General features: G+C 36.1%; 1 protein-coding gene across 5 annotated transcripts in view; it reads right to left on the bottom strand.

Annotated features, from left to right (window-relative positions):
- The window catches only part of DYRK1A (dual specificity tyrosine phosphorylation regulated kinase 1A), a 143828-nt gene that overhangs the window by 13881 nt on the left and 112607 nt on the right, over positions 1-17340 (bottom strand). For all 5 annotated transcript variants that reach the window (XM_058523099.1, XM_058523096.1, XM_058523098.1 and 2 more), the window contains 5 exons: positions 16678-16866; positions 13073-13220; positions 8660-8946; positions 5945-6091; positions 3995-4135 (listed from right to left, as the gene is read on the bottom strand). In XM_058523099.1, coding sequence (XP_058379082.1) covers positions 3995-4135; positions 5945-6091; positions 8660-8946; positions 13073-13220; positions 16678-16866 — 912 coding nt within the window. The remainder of the gene's footprint in view (positions 1-3994; positions 4136-5944; positions 6092-8659; positions 8947-13072; positions 13221-16677; positions 16867-17340) is intronic.

The raw sequence follows: 17340 nt of genomic DNA, 5'->3' as shown, positions 1-17340 counted from the left end.
AACATGGAAAAATGTCTGCTCTCACCATTACTATTCAACATGTGGAGGTCCTAGTCAGTATAAGAAAATAAGAAAAAAACATAAAGGCATACAGATTGAAAGAATAAAACTGTTCATTCACAGAGGACATGACTGTTTAAGCAGAAAATTCTACAGAATCAAAAAAAAGCTAGAACAAATGGGTGAATTTAGCAAGGTCTTAGAATACAAAGTCAATATAAAAAATCAATTTACATATTACATTTTCTACATCAATTACATATTACAATTTCTACATATTAGCAACGAAAAATCAGAAAACAATATTTTAAAAATAATGACACCAAGTAGCATCAAAAACTTAGGAATAAATAGAACAAAATATGTGTGAGACCTCTGCAATAAACACTTCAAAACACTGCTGAGAGAAATTAAAGACCTAAATAAATGGATAGATAAATCGTATGTATAGATTGCAAGTCTCCATACTATTAAGATGTCCATTCTTCTGAATGGAACCTCAGTGCAATCCAAATCAAAATTCCAGCAGGATTTTTTGTAAAAATTTACAAGCCAATTCTAAAATTTATATTTAAATAGAAAAGGACTTGGAGAATAGGAGGAAAAAAAACAAAAAACAATTTTGAAACAGAAGAAAAGAGCTGGTGGATTTCCACCATTTGAATTCGAGACTCACCACAAAGCCACAGTAACCAGCACTGTGGTACCGGTTAAAGGATAGACTGACCATTGGAACAGAAGAGAGTCCAAATATAGACCCGCTCATAAAAGATAAATCTGTTTTGGACAAAAGTGCCCAGTCAAATCAACAGGGAAAGGCAACTGTTTTCTACACCAAATGATGCTGCAACTACTAGGTAAGCATATGGGGAAAATGAATTTAAACTCCTACACCTCATTCTGTACTCAAAAATTAATTCAAGATGGACCACAGAACTCTAACTGTAAAAGCCAGAATCAAAAGAACTTTCATAAGAAAACATAGGAGAGTATCTTCACAAACTTAAGGAAGGCAAAGATTTCTTAGGATATAAAAATTCTATTCATAAAAAAAATTGACAAATTTGATTTCATCGATATTAAAATTTTATGTTCATCAAAAGATATCACTTAAGAAAAGAAATAGACAAGCCACAGCCTGGGAAAAAATACTGACATACATGTGACAAAGAACTTATATCCACTATATGTAAAGAACTCCTACAACTCAATAATCCAGAAACAAATGGGCAAAACATTGTCACAAAAGATACACGAATGGCTAATGAGCACATGAAAAGGTGGTCAATATCATTAGTCCTGGGGAAATGCAAATGAAAACCACTATATATCCACCAGAATGACTAAAATCAAAAAGACCAACCATATCAAATGATGAGGATGTCATGCAACTGAAACCCTCAGACGTTGTGGGGATGTAAAATGATAAAACTTTGGAGAACTGTTTGGTATTTTCTTATGAAGGTAAACACACATATAATCCTTACGACTTGGCAATCCTACTTCGAGGTAGTGACTCCAGAGAAATGAAAACCTATGTGTACAAAAGATTTATACAAGAATGTTCCCAGTAGCCTTATTCACGATAGGCCCAAACTGGAAACAACCCAAACATCCACTGACAGGTAAATACAGGTAAATTGTGATATTTTCCTTCAATGGAATACTATGAAACAATAAAATGAAATAACTTCTGAGACACACAACAATATCAATGAATTTCCAAAAAGAATTATGTTTGTTAAGGAAACAAAATAACAAATACAATAGGATTCCATTTGTATGAATTTTGCCTACAAATAGGCAAAACTAACCTAAGATGAAAGAAGGTGGGGGGTGGGGTGGGATGACAGAAAAGAATCATGAAAGAACTTTCAGGGTGGTGGAAATTTTCTATATATTGTTTCAGGTAGTGGATACATTGTTGTACATAAAGGTTAAAACTCAACAAACTGAACTCTTAAAATATGCATCTTATTGTATATAAATTATACTCCAACAAAACAGCATCATTTATAGTGTTAATTCTTCATCTTCCCTTCCCCACCAAAGAAAAAATATACATAGTACGTATGGATTTCATTACTAGGAAGTTAAAATGGGCTCTTGAAACACAAAGCAAGAAATTAAAAGTAAAAATAAAATCACTAAGAAAATCTGCACAAAGAAACTCAATGACAGTACATGCACATCTGTTTATACTGATGGTTAAAACCCCCACTGCAACCTTCATAATGTAATCATTTGGTTATGGATTTGATTTTTTTGTTGTTACAGAAGTTATTTCTGTTTCAAGAGAACTAGTTATTTTATACTTTTAAAAATTAAGTTTCTTAAGTCAGTTGCTAACTGCAGCTAAGGGAAATCTCAAAACCTACAGTTAATTAATATGTAGGTTAAGACACTCACTTTCCATTTTAAGAAAAGATTGATCTACTCTTTTCTGAATGTCCCCCCCACAAATAATTTAAAATAATAATAATTATAGCTCAATTTGGGAGAAATGATAGGTTACAGCCCATAGTAGCTTAACTGTAGTTTTATAAAGCAGAGCTTTGGGAAATGGGATGGGATCAACTTTTTATTTAGAAAAAGGATAATAGCAGCAGAAGAAGGAAAAAAAAAAAAAACCCTCAAAATGGAGAAAGCAGTAGTAGCCTATATCACAGAGAGAGAAAACATAAGGGAGGTTTCATATCCTCCATGCTAATTCAAATCAACTGGTAGGAGCTACCTGAACGCTGGTGAAGCTAAGAAGGATGCCCAGGATGTGTTTTGGTTCAATGGGAAAAGGCGTCATGATTGATAAGCTATGTGGACAAAGGCATAAGGACTCAGGACGTCTGCCTGGTATTTTCCATCCCTTCCTTATGGGGAGCAGACATAATTTAGCTGCCAGATATTGCATTGCCTGGAACTTTAGGGATTAAGGCAGAATGCAATAAGTTACAGATCAGTTGTGAAAGATACAACTACATACATATTTTTAAATATTCTACAGAAAATCATTCGATACTAAAAGTTAAGACTCTACAGGTATGTGACAGCGAATTAAAGCAAACCACCGTCACCTTCAGTTCACTGGAAATGACACCTGGTGGCAGCAACGTTAAAATGCAAGGGCAAAATAAAACTGGAGGAAAAGTAACACCTCTTCAGTGTTAAAAATGCAAAGCTACAACCAGCACTACAAGGTGTTTAGTACATGTATCACATACAATCACATACTCATATATTATATTCATTTTGTAACAGAAACAAACTAGATTACAGAATATATGACTATTTTCAAGTATATAAAACAAAAAGGTAAATCAAGATGCAAAACTGCCATTTACTCTAGGAAACTGACATAGTTTAGATATCTAAAAAAAAGTTCTCAGATAAAAGAAAATTATTACAACAAACTAAACGTTTTAAAAATCTCACTTTTAAAGATTTTGGAGATGTGAAATTCCTGCTATCTATGTCACCGCGCTAGGAATCTGAAATCTATCAAAGGACCATCTAGTCAGTTCACATTCTTGTGAATATGAACCATATAGTCAGTTCATGAATTTCTTAAGTCAAAAATCCTTTTCTCCCATCCGAACTAAAAGAAAAGCCATTTACTGCAATTATGACTTCTTCTGTTCACAGCTGCAGTACTGTCAACTGTGACTTCACTATATACCCAAGCTGTGAGAAAAAAAGGTCAAACTTACTGATTCTACTGTTGAAACAAGGCATGGTCATTTGATTAGCTGTCTCACAAGGCAGACATCATGTTTTCAAAATGAAGCCTTAAAGAGAACTCTGACCGTTAAGCAAACATTGGTCCCTACAGATAGTACAGGTCAAACTATATCTAACTTTTGAAGAAAATATATACCTAAGTTATCAACGGAACTGCTAACTCCAACACTGATTTCAAGTAAATACAAAATGAGCTATAAAAAGACAGCTCCAGTGAAAGAAATTACAAAGGCTCGAAAAAAATGTTTCCCTCTTTTACCCGTTTTCCATCTTTGGTCTTCTTTAAGTTCCAAGTGCCATCTGGCAACTTCTCAAAGAACTTTCTTGCTTTTGGTGCTTGGTCAAGAATATGAGCAGGTGGAATACCCAGAACTTCCACTATTTTATTCATCTGATCTACCTGTATTAAAAATAAAAACAAAAAAATCTGTAATTTCTACTGTAGTACATTCCACTTTTGCTCATCAATTCATTCATTCATAAATTATAAACAAACTGACCCTCCCCTGTGTGTCAGGCACTCCTCCAGGCATGGGGCATACAACAAGGAACAAGAGATCAAGTCCCTGCCCTCCTGGAGCCCAACTTCTACAGAGGGGAGGACAGACAACTAAACAAATAAACACACAAATCTATGATACGTCAGGTGGCCAGGGATACAATGGAGAATAAGGAAGGATTGGAGGGAGCTTTCAAGTTAAGTTTTTGAAAAGTTTTAGTTAAATAACCATCAAAAAAATCCCAGAGGCTTAATAAAGTGTGGACCTAGTAAAGTATGTTTTTTAAACTGCAGACTCATTCACTCAAATACTTACTATCTACTGTATGCTAGAAATCATGCTCAGTAGAATACAGCAGTAAACGAAACAGAAAAAAAATCCCTGCCAGAAAGTTTATATTATAGGGGAAGAGATCACCAGTAAAAAAAAAGCATAATTAAATATATCATGTCAGGTGACAACTAAGAACTATGGAGAAAATTAAAAAAGGATGAGAAGTAAGAACAGTGTTCATTCTGAAAGGTGTCCCCAAGAAGGTGACACAAGAGCAGAGACCTAACGGCCATGAGGGAATGAGCCAAGTGCTACCAGGGAAAGAACCAACGCACAGGCTCTGGTGTGGCCTGCAGCTACCGTTTCCACGGAACCACAGAGAAGGCTGTGTGCTGGGTCGGAGAGTGAGGTGAGACGAAGAGAGAGAACAGGAGTCAGAGGGGTTAAGGGTATGGGAGCTACTCAAAGGACTTGGGCTTTTACAATGAGTGAGACGGAAGCCACTGAAATTTCAGGTGACCCTAATATATTGTTTAAGCCCATGAAAAAGATACTAATTTACAGGGTAATATTATTTATATAAAAACAAAACCAACACACACTTGACAGTTACTGCCAAAGAGTAGCTCACTAGCTGTGGTTGAAGTGAATTAAAAAGAAGGATGGAAGGGACAAGTATCTGACACTACCTATTAACAGTTGCATAACCTAGTATAAGTTATTAAATTTCCTAGGTCTTTCTTTTCTCATTTATAAAATGAATGGACTGATCAAGGTCTGCAATGGTTAACTTTTCTTTAAAAAAAAATCCCACAAGTGAATAGTTTTAAAACCAATGAAAGCCCCACTCCTCTGACTGCAAGGGAACTTGGCCTCTCCCTTACCGTCCCAGGCAATGCCTGTGACCTTCAAAAATCTTCTAAGAATACAGACTGAAAACCCATGGACTAGAAGAATTACACGTAGTTGTAAGCTCTAAAATTCTATACTCCTAATTTACCCTAAATTATTCAGATCGAATATCCATCAACGCAACTGGTTATCACCTCTTAAATTCCAAGCCATACTCTCAAAATTTACAGCACCATTTACATTGTTTTCAGGGTGGCCCTCATTCCTTCGCTGTCATCTTTTTCTGTTATTATACTTAAATCTGTAAAATTTATACCAAAATACTTAACATTTTCTAATCTAATTGATTGTTCTCTTTCATTAGCAGATTAAAAAAATCTCACTTCCCATCTTGTAACTCTAAACTCACCAGTATATGATAATTGAAAACACAGATAAGTTAAAAACTGACCTAACACTTGAATGATTAAGTTGGTAAATAGACATGTTTTCCTAAAACAACTTTCAGATTACACTGTCAGAGATTAAAACCAAAAAGAAACTATGAAAACAAAACAGAATTTGTAAAGCAATCCATCATATACCTCATTGGCTCCACTGAACAAAGGTTCTCCAGTGTGCATTTCAACCAAAATACACCCAAGGGACCACATGTCGATAGCAAGGTCATAAGGCATTCCCAGTAGCACCTCTGGAGACCGATAAAAGCGACTCTGGATATACTGGTATATCTGAAATATATTTCAAAATAGTATTAATTCCAAGATAAGTTTTGTTTAATTGTGGTCAACACTGGATTAAGAACACTGATCTAAAATTAACAGAAAAAAATAATTGGCTAACTTCTAAATTAGGGTTCCATTTACGGATTTCAACATTAGATTACAAATATTGTTTAAAGAATTAAACATTCCAAGAGAGTGGTTAATCTGACTATGAAATGCAAAAGATAAAAATTCAAGCCCTTTCATTTAGTCCAATCCTAACTGGTAATCAAGATATATCTTACACAATTATACCCTACTAGAAGAAAATATTATTGAGAATAACTTATTTCCCTATTAATATTCTTTCCTGCGATGGCTGCCACTTGGTCTACCATTAACTTAACAGCTCAACTGTAGAAACAATATGTTTCAGCATTAAGAGTCAAATAAACTCAGTACAGTGAAACTGAAAATTCAGACAACTGTACTGTACTGGTCTCACAGATAAATCCTAGAAATACGGCCAAATAAAGATTCAATTGGGAGTCACTTCTGACTAATCACTTCTTCTCTGCTCTATCCCTCTCCACCTCAATCTAAGACTTTTTAGGAAAAAAAAATCTTGAAATGGATTATTTTCAATGAAATAATCTGAGAATGTCTTGAGAGACCAACTCATCTTCATTTAGCCATTATAAATTTATATGTAGAAATATCATTACAGCAAAGGAAGTTTTATTAAGAAAGACAGAGAAAGAAACAAAATCCCCCTGACTTCCTAATTTAACACTTAAACCAGACAGCCAGCAGTGCAGTGCTGCTTTCTCACAAAAGCTTCTGTGGCTCCAACCCAGAACTCCAGCCAAGTCTCCAAGAATAATCTCATACTTCCATAAACAGGTCAACTCAACCTTAAGGCCTTCTCAGAGTGAAGAAAGTCTAATTCAAAGGGATCAGTAAGAAGTATTACATTTCCAAGTTTTTATAAGCCAATAGCATCATTAAACCCAAAAGACTTCCTACTACTGAGATTGTCTTATTTCGCCACTTATGCAAGGAAGTTTGTCACCTTCCTATCCAGCTTGGGTAAAGCAGTGGTTGGATCATCTACAAGGCTGTGCACCAGAATCCTTTCAGGAACTTTTTCTGAAACACACTTGCCCTGCCACCTTCTGCTACTGAGTCAGTAGATCTAGGGTAGGGCCACTGCATGTATATTTTGGAAATGACTTCCCTTGCGATTCTGATAGTTAGCTAACTCACACAGTTAAAAACTCACTGAGCTAAAGGGACAGTTGTCTCAGTTTGGCTGGAGAGAGACAGCAGTGTTTGATATTAGGACAGAACATATGATTTGGTTTAAACAGGGAAACAATTTTCCAAGTCTAAAATCTATTCAATTGACTCTTGAAGATGGGTATATATTTTCCATTCACAATATACTTTATCCTACATTAACCACTATGAGCATCTCTTCATTTTCAGAGGCATCTGAAAAACTGTAAACTTTGCTTCCTACTCCTTCAATTTTTAAAAATTATTTCAATGATCTATAGCATTGCTAGCATTTAACATAATCTGCAGAAAATAACAAAAAGTCAGACAATCCTGTTAGCTGGCTATAAACATTCACGATTAAATTAACCTGCTATATTTAAAGTCTGGAAAAAAGCTCGACAGGACAGGAAATCTCACTAAATTTGGAAAAACAAGAAATGGAAAGCCAATGTGAAACAGCATCATCTGAACGTTAGTTGTGTCTTCCTTTTTTTTTTTTTAAAGAAATGCAGTCTCAGTACTTTCAAGTAAATAGGAACAGTGTTTAAAATGAGTAAAATATTATCAAATAAGCCTAATTCCTTTCAAGAGAATAGCCTATAACTTCTTTTTTATATGCAAAACACACTGTTAGAGTAGCTTTCATAATGCTAGAAAGAAGAGTAGGAACATTTGCTTTCCTAAATCAGCTAAATCTAAATCTATTTATTGCTACAGACATGTCTGTTTTTAACAGTCTGAAGAAAACCAGTTTGGACATGTGTCAGAATTTATATAGAGAAAAGAAGATTTAAATTTATTTATCAAAACAAGTATGTCTATCAACTGTGTCATTTCTATGCTATATTACCATGTGTAACGCAAAATTACTTGCATTTTTTTACCTATCAGTTTTTGAGGAAAAACATTTATCTTGATCTATCTTTAGAGAAATATTTTACAGCAAGGATTCAATGTTCTAGTATTGGAATTTCCCCAAATTTATACTAAAACCTCTATTTGGGAAATATAGTTACAAATCACCTAATATTTAATTCACTCATCTCTTATACTCTCTTAGTCTTTTAGCATACTTATAATTTCTAAAAATCCACTTTGAAAAACCAATACCTTCTAATTCAAAGTATTACAATTTGCATTTTAAAAGGTATTTCCCCAAAACAGGTATCAACACAAGTTGATTCAAGTGCTACATTTTACAGATAACCATCCTGTAATTACCTCCAAATTGTATACACATTAATAACATTTCCAATATCTACCTACACTTTAACCTAATTCTATTTTAATTCTCAAGTCCTGAAATATACTTACCCTCTGCCCCAGTTGACAAGAACTGCCGAAGTCAACGATCTTGATTGCACTGCGTTTGGGGTTACAAAGAAGGATATTCTCAGGTTTTAGGTCACAGTGAATGATACTAAGTTCTGGAGTCGCAAGGAAAAGCAGTGCAGTGCACATCTGTTGTGCAAACTTTCGTGTTAGGTTCAAAGAGACACCTCGAAAATTGGTGTTCCTCAACAAGTCATAGAGGTTGTAGGACAGCATTTCAAAAACTAAACAGAGATGGTTTCGAAACATAAAGTGGCGTTTCAAATGCACTGAAAGAGAAAAAAGGTTCATTTTAGATTACATATACCAATAAAATGAGAATAATGTACGCAAGAACTCTAGATCTATAACATTACAATGTCAAATGCAGAGTGAAATTCATGGCAAAATTTGGAGATCAGCATTCTGCAGTAACAGCAGATTCTTTAATCAGTTAAGAATATCTAACCTGTTCATCTGTTGAATTAAACAGGTCTAGTGTCTGCCAATAAGCAACATAATCTAAGAAGTACCACCAAAATGCCTTGTTTAAAAAAATTAAGTCAGGTCTAACAACACAAGTAGCAAACTGACAAACAGTACTGAGAATACTTCAGTAACTTTATCCTCATTTGTAAGAGAAAGCACTTTTTTTTTTATTGATGTTTTAATGGTTTCTAACATTGTGAAATTTTTGGGTTGTACATTTTTGTTTGTCCATCACCATATATATGACTCCCTTCACCCCTTGTGCCCGCCCCCCACCCCCACTGCCCCTGGTAACCACAGTCCAGTTTAGAGAAAGCACTTTTTACTTCCCGAGAGACCTACCTCACCACTCCATTTGTCTAAGCCCCACCCACTGGGACCTCCATCTGGGACAATGCAGTACTTGGCAGCCCTCTCTGGGAAGGTCTCGAGATATAGACACAACCTACTGCTGAGCCTTAGATTTTACTAGTAGTTTTCTGTAATAATTGTCAAAGGAAGCTATAGATATTCTTCTTTTAGGCAAATAGGACAAATGTTTGAAAATCATGCTTTGTAAGGTATCAGAGTTCATAACCAAGGCATCGGATCATGTTCATCACACTGAGACACGGGACATCTTGTACAAGACTGAAGGTTTGGGAAAACTTCAAATTAAAGCTCAATCACAAGAAAAAATTATACGTAGGCTTATGAATGGGGAAAGAGTATAGAATACATTACTTGCTATCACTGTTGATAGTGACATAAAACAACATCTGTCAACGTTACCTTCATTTTGGTCTTTTAGTATCAAAAAACCAGAGGTTTCTCTACAGACCTATCTGGAATAACTATGACAGTACTCAGTGTCTGGTCCCTGAGAATGGGGGTACATTGTGCTGTCCTGGTAGTCTTGGACTACCTCCCTGGAAGCAGTGCACATCTGTTTTTGCAAATAATAAAAAGAATCCTTAAAGACTACACAAGAATGTATAATAACTGCTCTTAATCACTGAAGTTCATAGGTTTAAAACTAAAAACATAGCTCGAGGTGACATACGACACCCCAACTCATAGACATGGTCCATGCAAGAGTTTTAATCTGATTAAGCAATAGCTACAAAAGTAATGTGAAAGGTAACTGATGTCAGAATTCCAACGTAATTATGGAAATCCCTCTAAGAAGCTCCATGATTAGAATGTTCTTCCAATGGAAGATCAATCCACTCAGTTCCACCTGACCTCCCGATTCATCATTCATTTACTGAGTATCTACTGTGCGCTGAACAACACTCAAGACACTGTCAAAGAAAGCTTAAACACAAGTTTATTTGTTTAGTCTTTTTAACTATTTTCGGGAGAACGGAAGGTTGGCAAGGCTTTGTTTTAGACCTAAACTTAATTTTCTTTTAACTAGACCATGGCAGATACCAAGTAACACAGGTAAGAAATTATGCTACATGGTAAGAAAAGTAGTTTTTTAAAAGTTCAAAGACTTGAGACTACAAAATTCATCAGAATAAAGTATATTGATCAATCACTTGAAAATAAAAATAAATTATTTACATCATAAAAAAGCAACACGACTTTCAGACAACTTAAATTTAAGGTATCAACTCTACTGGCACAGCTGTGTCTAATTCTAAAGTTCTTTTTTGTTTGTTTTCCAACATAGAACCTCAGTTTCTTGAGACACTGCATTCGCCATCTTCCTAAATAAAAACTTAAAAAAATTCATCCAAAAGAATATCTGCAATGACTAACACAATTAATGATCATTAAAGTCAGTTTATTAAAAACAAAAATGACAGCCATTACTATACAGAATTGAATAGCTAACATTTATTGAATACGAACTATATGCCTGCCATGTGTTCTTTCAATAAGGCAGAATTAAAATGTGATAGTAATGCCATCAACATTTTCTCTACTGCTTACACAAACACTCAAAATACAACGCACAAGAGTGAGGAAGAAGGGGTAGGCATGTCCAGAGACCACTTTGTAAGTCAAGAATCCTTAGAATGTCCTTCTTGTGCTTCTAAGCCCCTTGAACGGAAATGGGCTCACCTTAAACTAAGGTATAGCTGACAGTGAACAGCAAACATTCAGTGCGAAGAGAAAAAGTTTTTTTTTTTTTTTTTTTGTGAGGAGATCAGCCCTGTGCTAACATCCGCCAATCCTCCTCTTTTTTTTTTTTGCTGAGGAAGACGGCCCTGGGCTAACATCCGTGCCCATCTTCCTCCACTTTATATGGGACGCCGCCACAGCATGGCTTGCCAAGCAGTGCGTCGGTGCGCGCCCAGGATCCGAACCAGCGAACCCCGGGCCGCCGCAGCGGAGCGCGCGCACTTAACCGCTTGCGCCACCGGGCCGGCCCCAAAGAAGAGAAAAAGTTTTAAATACAAATATTATTACTGTGGATTATATTAGATATCTATAGAGAAGAAACTAAAGAAGAAAAATTAACAGTGTAAGCTCATTTTATTATAACAAGTGGGAACGAAGGGTGTTTCATAAATGAAATCTAATCTGAGTATCTGAATCTTACACCGTTTTAAACATCTATTTTTTGTTTCCACCATTTCTGGGGGACTAAAGAACCATAGTGCCCTCCTCTACTTTCTTTTTTGACTTTATTTTATTTTTTGTGAGAAAGATCAGCCCTGAGCTAACATCTGCCAATCCTCCTCTTTTTGCTGAGGAAGACTGGCCCTGGGCTAACATCCATGCCCATCTTCCTCTACTTTATATGGGACGCCACCACAGCATGGCCTGACAAGCGGTGCGTCAGTACGCGCCCGGGATCCAAACCTGGGAACCCCAGGCCGCCGCAGCGGAGCGGGCACAATCAACTGCTTGCGCCACCAGGCCGGTCCCTCCTCTATTTTCTTAAAAAGGAGTTTGCTAAATAAAATTTAACCCCATGTTTATCAGGTAAAGCCAGCATTTCTGAACACGAGTTGCTATGTATACAGGCCTACTAGAACTTCTATATTTAACTGATCCTAAGGTCTCTATCTCAAAATTGATGGCATCTTATATTTACACTTGGCAGCAATTTGTTTCTTGGTGGCACATAAAATAACTGTGTCTTATAATCATTGTCATCTTAGGTTTGATTAGGAATAGTATTAAAGAAGGTATAATTAGAAGGTGTCTGCCCATCTATCAACTGGCCCTAGACTTCACTATTTTCATAATTCTTCTATCTCCTCTTTTTGTTTCCAGAAGAAACACCATATGACAATGAAACAAACACAGGCTCTGCAGTTAGGCAGAGGTAGGTTCAGATCCTAGCTCCAGAGCCCTGGGGCCTTCGGTACGTTACTCTTTGTACAAACCATCTGTAACACAGGATTCTACCAACTTCCTTACAAGACTGCCATGATTATTAAGGATAATGGAAGAAAAGCACAAGGAACATGGTAGGAGTTCAATAAATAGTGGCTATTATCCCTTTTCCGTTGTAATAAGTCTAACAGCTTCTAATGCTGCCAAACTGACAAAGAGCCTAGGGAGGAGCCTAGGCGAGATCCTGGCTCAGACATTCCAAAAATGGTTCTATAACCATTAACAACATATTAGCCGGCTTCTAACTTTTGAGCTATATTAGAAATGGTTAAAGTTACCAGAAAGAGGACTCTGGATAAACACGCATCACTAAAGCAAACAAATGGCACGTCTAAGTTGCAAGAACCGAGACTGTTCTCCTTTGTTTCTAAATTGTACAGCAGCTGGAATGCACATTCCCAAAGATTTAGAATATCACTGCCAGATCAAGTAACTTCTATAATCTATGTCCTCCAACAGAAATAAACAACTGAATTTTTAATCACCCACTTTAAGAGAAAATCAACATATTTTCTTACAAAAACAACCATTAACTCAAATTTCTGGTCTGGGTGTGGGCATACTGCTTTGTTTGCCTGTTTGTTTGTTTACCTATATAGTATTTCATTTCAGTGTCATGTTTGTTCATGAGCTCAAGAAGTCGCACTTCTATCTGGGCTTGATTCAGAAAAGCCTTCTTGTTCTTTATTATTTTAATGGCAACCCATTCTTGTTCCACCCGATCATATGCCTTTACAACCTAAAAGAGAAAAAAGATGAATAATCTTCTAACTTCATTAATGGCAACAGTTTCACAACAGTTTACAATTAATTCACCTTAACTGTACATTTCCCTAATTCTCACTTTTCTGACCTTCCTAATTAGAAGAGATCCTGTTCATTTCCATTCAATACCATCCATTTTGCTACTTTACTGTCACTTTAAGTCACTTTTCAATTGAATTTCTTTTGCACTCTTACAGTATTTCTAAATATCTACAAAATAGATAACTTTCTTAACAAAATTAGATTATCTTCCTCCTTCAGCAATAAATTATGAATGTTGCTAAGTGCTTTGGTTTTTCACCTTCCTTACTAAATAACACTATATAACAACTCTTCCAACTACTCTTAATGAGAGAGAAACCTGGCTTACGCTCCAAGCACATGTGTGAAATATTTAAAAGTTTCTAAGTTATCTGAGAAATGGAGGTAACTTTCTAATTTTAAACTAGATTTTCATAGATAAAAATGTAGGCATGTAACAGAAGAATTCGTTTACACTAAAAAAAAAACAAATAACATTACCAGGAAAGTTCCACAAAATAAATTAAATGCTATAATTAGGGGATTTTGTTAAGTTTTAAAATCAGAATCAATGCTAAGGAAAGCAAAGTGTTCAAGAGAAAATCACCATGCAGACCTCTCATTTTAAGTTTTACTCATTTAAAAGGAGTTTCATACTATTAACAAGGAGATTCACCAAAAAATTAGGAAATCAATACATAGATAAAAGAAAACTATATCTCTACAAATCAGAAACAATCACTCTAACTGATTAAATGTTGCTATATTTATAATATTATAAATAGTCTGAATGGGTAACTTTTAGATACATTTTCTAGCACATTCAGAAAGTCTAGAGATATAAGTAGAACTCCAAGTGATTCCAATGTGTAGGTTACCACTGGAATAGAAGAGAATGGAATGCATGTTCCAAGATCTACATCATTCAAGGTTAAATATATTGTCAATGACAGATTATAAACAGTTCAGCTGAAATCAAACTTGGAATGAAAAATGCAATTATCTCTGGTTTCACCCAAATCTAAAAAATACTATCATCCACTGTCTTTCAAATCAGACGCTAACCACGTAAATGTCTGACCAAGTGGTTGTGATATTCTTCTGTTTCACTGACTATATTGACCGCACCAAGAGTTGCAGTTCAGTGCCCAGATCCCAATGGTCTCCGGGACAAAGGCCACTAACAAGGGCCCAACTATTTACTGACTTAGCAAATAGTTAACAGGTTAAATGCTAAGGCAATGGTTTTCAACCCTGAATTACACATTCAAAAGGCAGTTTTTAAAAGCACCAATGTCCAGAATCCAGTCACAGAGATTCTGATTTAATTGGTTTGGAGCCTAGGTATCAGTCCTTTTTTTTTTTTTCCTCCAAAGCTCCCCAGGAAATTTCAATGTTCAATCAGGATTGATAACCACTAGCTTAAGAAATGAAGGAGCCCCTTTTTTGATAAGGATCTGGCAGAGAATTTAGAGAAAGTCTGACCAAGCCTATATGGAAGACGTTATTTGGTGAGTGACAGGCCCTGAACCTGAAAACACCTCAGCCGAGAAGGGAGGCATCCATCTGCCTGGTGACTTGGAGTTTGATGTCCAATAGGCCTGTATTTGCATACGTTTACTATGCTGACTTGCTGTTAAGAATCAGAGTCTGAGAAAATTAAAGTGAAGGGGAGGAGGAAAACATCACTCTGGGTTCAAAGACTGAGTATTTAGGGAAAACTAAGTTTAGAATAGGCTGTATGGCCACCATTTTGATGGTGGACATCCTCAAAGTTAGAAAAATGTCCTGTTGAGAGCAACTATCTAAACGTTGGTATAATTTTCCAGGTGGAGACAGCAATCCCTATTATCTAGGGTGCTCACAGTCTTACGTTAAGAGCTGGACCTCAGACAAGCCTTTCTTTAAGAGGCTCTGATACAGAAGCAGAAGCTGGTTCTGACAAAAAAGTAATACTTTCATAAAGAGGGACTCCTAAAATACTGGGAAACCCCTGACTCAGAAGAAAGAGGTTACAGATCAAGGAAAAAGTCCCTGAATTATGTACAATTACCAAAATTCCTTGAAATCACAGAAAGGGGCAGATATCTTATACATGTGACATCAGGCCTGGTAGAGCCACAATGGAGTTACAAAGTTTTCCTAACAACCCTGTTCATACTTCCTCACAGGTTTAAGAGCTTAGATTTTATGGGTCTAGACCTATGGTTGCTAATGGCCTACAGTACACTTTACATCCTAAGCATGATTAGATTGACACATGATGAATTTTTCCACAAGTTGAAGAGGCATATTTTGCTTTCTCTTAGGGCAGGAACAGATAAGAGCAAGCATGCAGGTTTCACAGTTTAAAACACCAAAAATAACAATACATTTTAAAAAGGTAGTTCAGGAAAAGTCTTTTTGAGCCCCATTCTATCCTCATCTCAAAAAAGTCAAAAGAAGTATTTAGACTGTAGGTTAATAATTGACTCACTGCACAAAGGTTGCAAGGCAAAGGAGCCTGGGATTAACGGTAAATCATACCTCAAACAAAACAGAGCCCTGTGACTCGATGAGAGAGGAGGATTTATAAGTGGGAACAGCTAGGGGATCCACAGCCAAAGAGAAAGCTTTTTAAAAGTACAAGGACAGAGGTCTGATAGCTCTTGATCTGGGCACCACTGATACAAGAGACTAATGTATGTAGGGTTTTATGCTTTGTATTGGGGCTGGGTGGGCAGGTGAGGAAGGGTGAGTTGTGAGTGGAGAGAAAAGGCCAGGAACAAAAAGAAAAAACCAGGTCCACTGGAGTTCCTTCCACGCTTTTCCTGGTAGAAGCTGCCTGAGTGATCCTTTCCATCAGCATTACCCCAATGATCACAGTATTAGCAACAATGAAGCTGAGAGGACTGGACGAGCAAAACCTGAAGACCATCTGCCCATTCAGAGGCCTGATATAGTTAGGAGATGAGCTGAGAGAAAAACCCAGGCACAGCCACTGGCTTTCCAAGCCTCCAAGAGTGAGAGGGCACCTGAAAATGCTAATTCTTTTCTCTTTGAAGATGAATATCAGACAGGAAGGTAATTATCTCTAGCACATATAATGAAGAATCATCTATAAACCACACAAAGCCCATATAAAAGAGGCAATACTATCTACTAGTGATCAAAACCAACCGCTTAGTCTTTAGTAAAATAGGTACTTGGGTAGCTATAGAAAGTAAGTAAAGGAAAAAAAGTCTAACAGACTTTTTTATAGCTGGTACAGTTTTACTATCTTTAGAGAACTACGATAATCCAAATACATATCTGTTGTTTACATCCATTTACAAATATTGAAAGCATACTACTGAGGAAAGGGTGTAACAACATGATTCACTAAGGAGTTCCTTCTAATTTATGAAATTCAGCATTTTCCATTAAATTACCTGTCCAAAGGAACCTTTGCCTATCAAGGAGTCAATTTCGTAACGATCCATCCACTTTTCTCCGTTTTTTACAATATAATCATAGTTATCATCGTCATAACCATCATTGTAAACCTTCCGCTCCTTCTTATGACTAGAATCGTCTCCCTGGCCCTGTTGGTGTCTTCGCTTCTTTTTTGCATAGTAAACCTGAAACGAGAACATCTAGTGTTAACTGTATAATTTAAATCATTACTGGGGGCGTTGGGGGGGGGAGGGGGCAGCATATATCAAGAGTATGTATCAGACAAATCTGCTATCAATAGGATTTGATGAATTTTTATTCTTTATACCAAACATTAAAAAATGATTTTCTACATAAAGAATTTTCCATAGTTGCTATTTGAATTACAGAATAACACTGATTTATAACCAATGAAAAATGTCTACAGTGAAATTCACTTTAAAATTATACTGTTTATACATTTTATAAATAGGAGATGTTAAGTGACTAGTCCAAAGTATCCCATTCAAGAAGAGTAACAGGACCCAATTTACTTTCACTAAACTAAGGTATAATTTATATACAGTGAGGTGGCATAGATCTTAAGAGTGTAATATGAGGGACTCTGAAAAAAATGTATATGCTGATGTAATCAACAAATGCCAAACAAAATAAAGAAC

The sequence above is a fragment of the Diceros bicornis genome, chromosome 27, assembly GCF_020826845.1.
Source record: "Diceros bicornis minor isolate mBicDic1 chromosome 27, mDicBic1.mat.cur, whole genome shotgun sequence".
Lineage (NCBI taxonomy): Eukaryota > Metazoa > Chordata > Mammalia > Perissodactyla > Rhinocerotidae > Diceros > Diceros bicornis.
The sequence above is the reverse complement of the archived record's forward strand: the minus strand, read 5'-3'. Positions and strand labels throughout refer to the sequence as shown.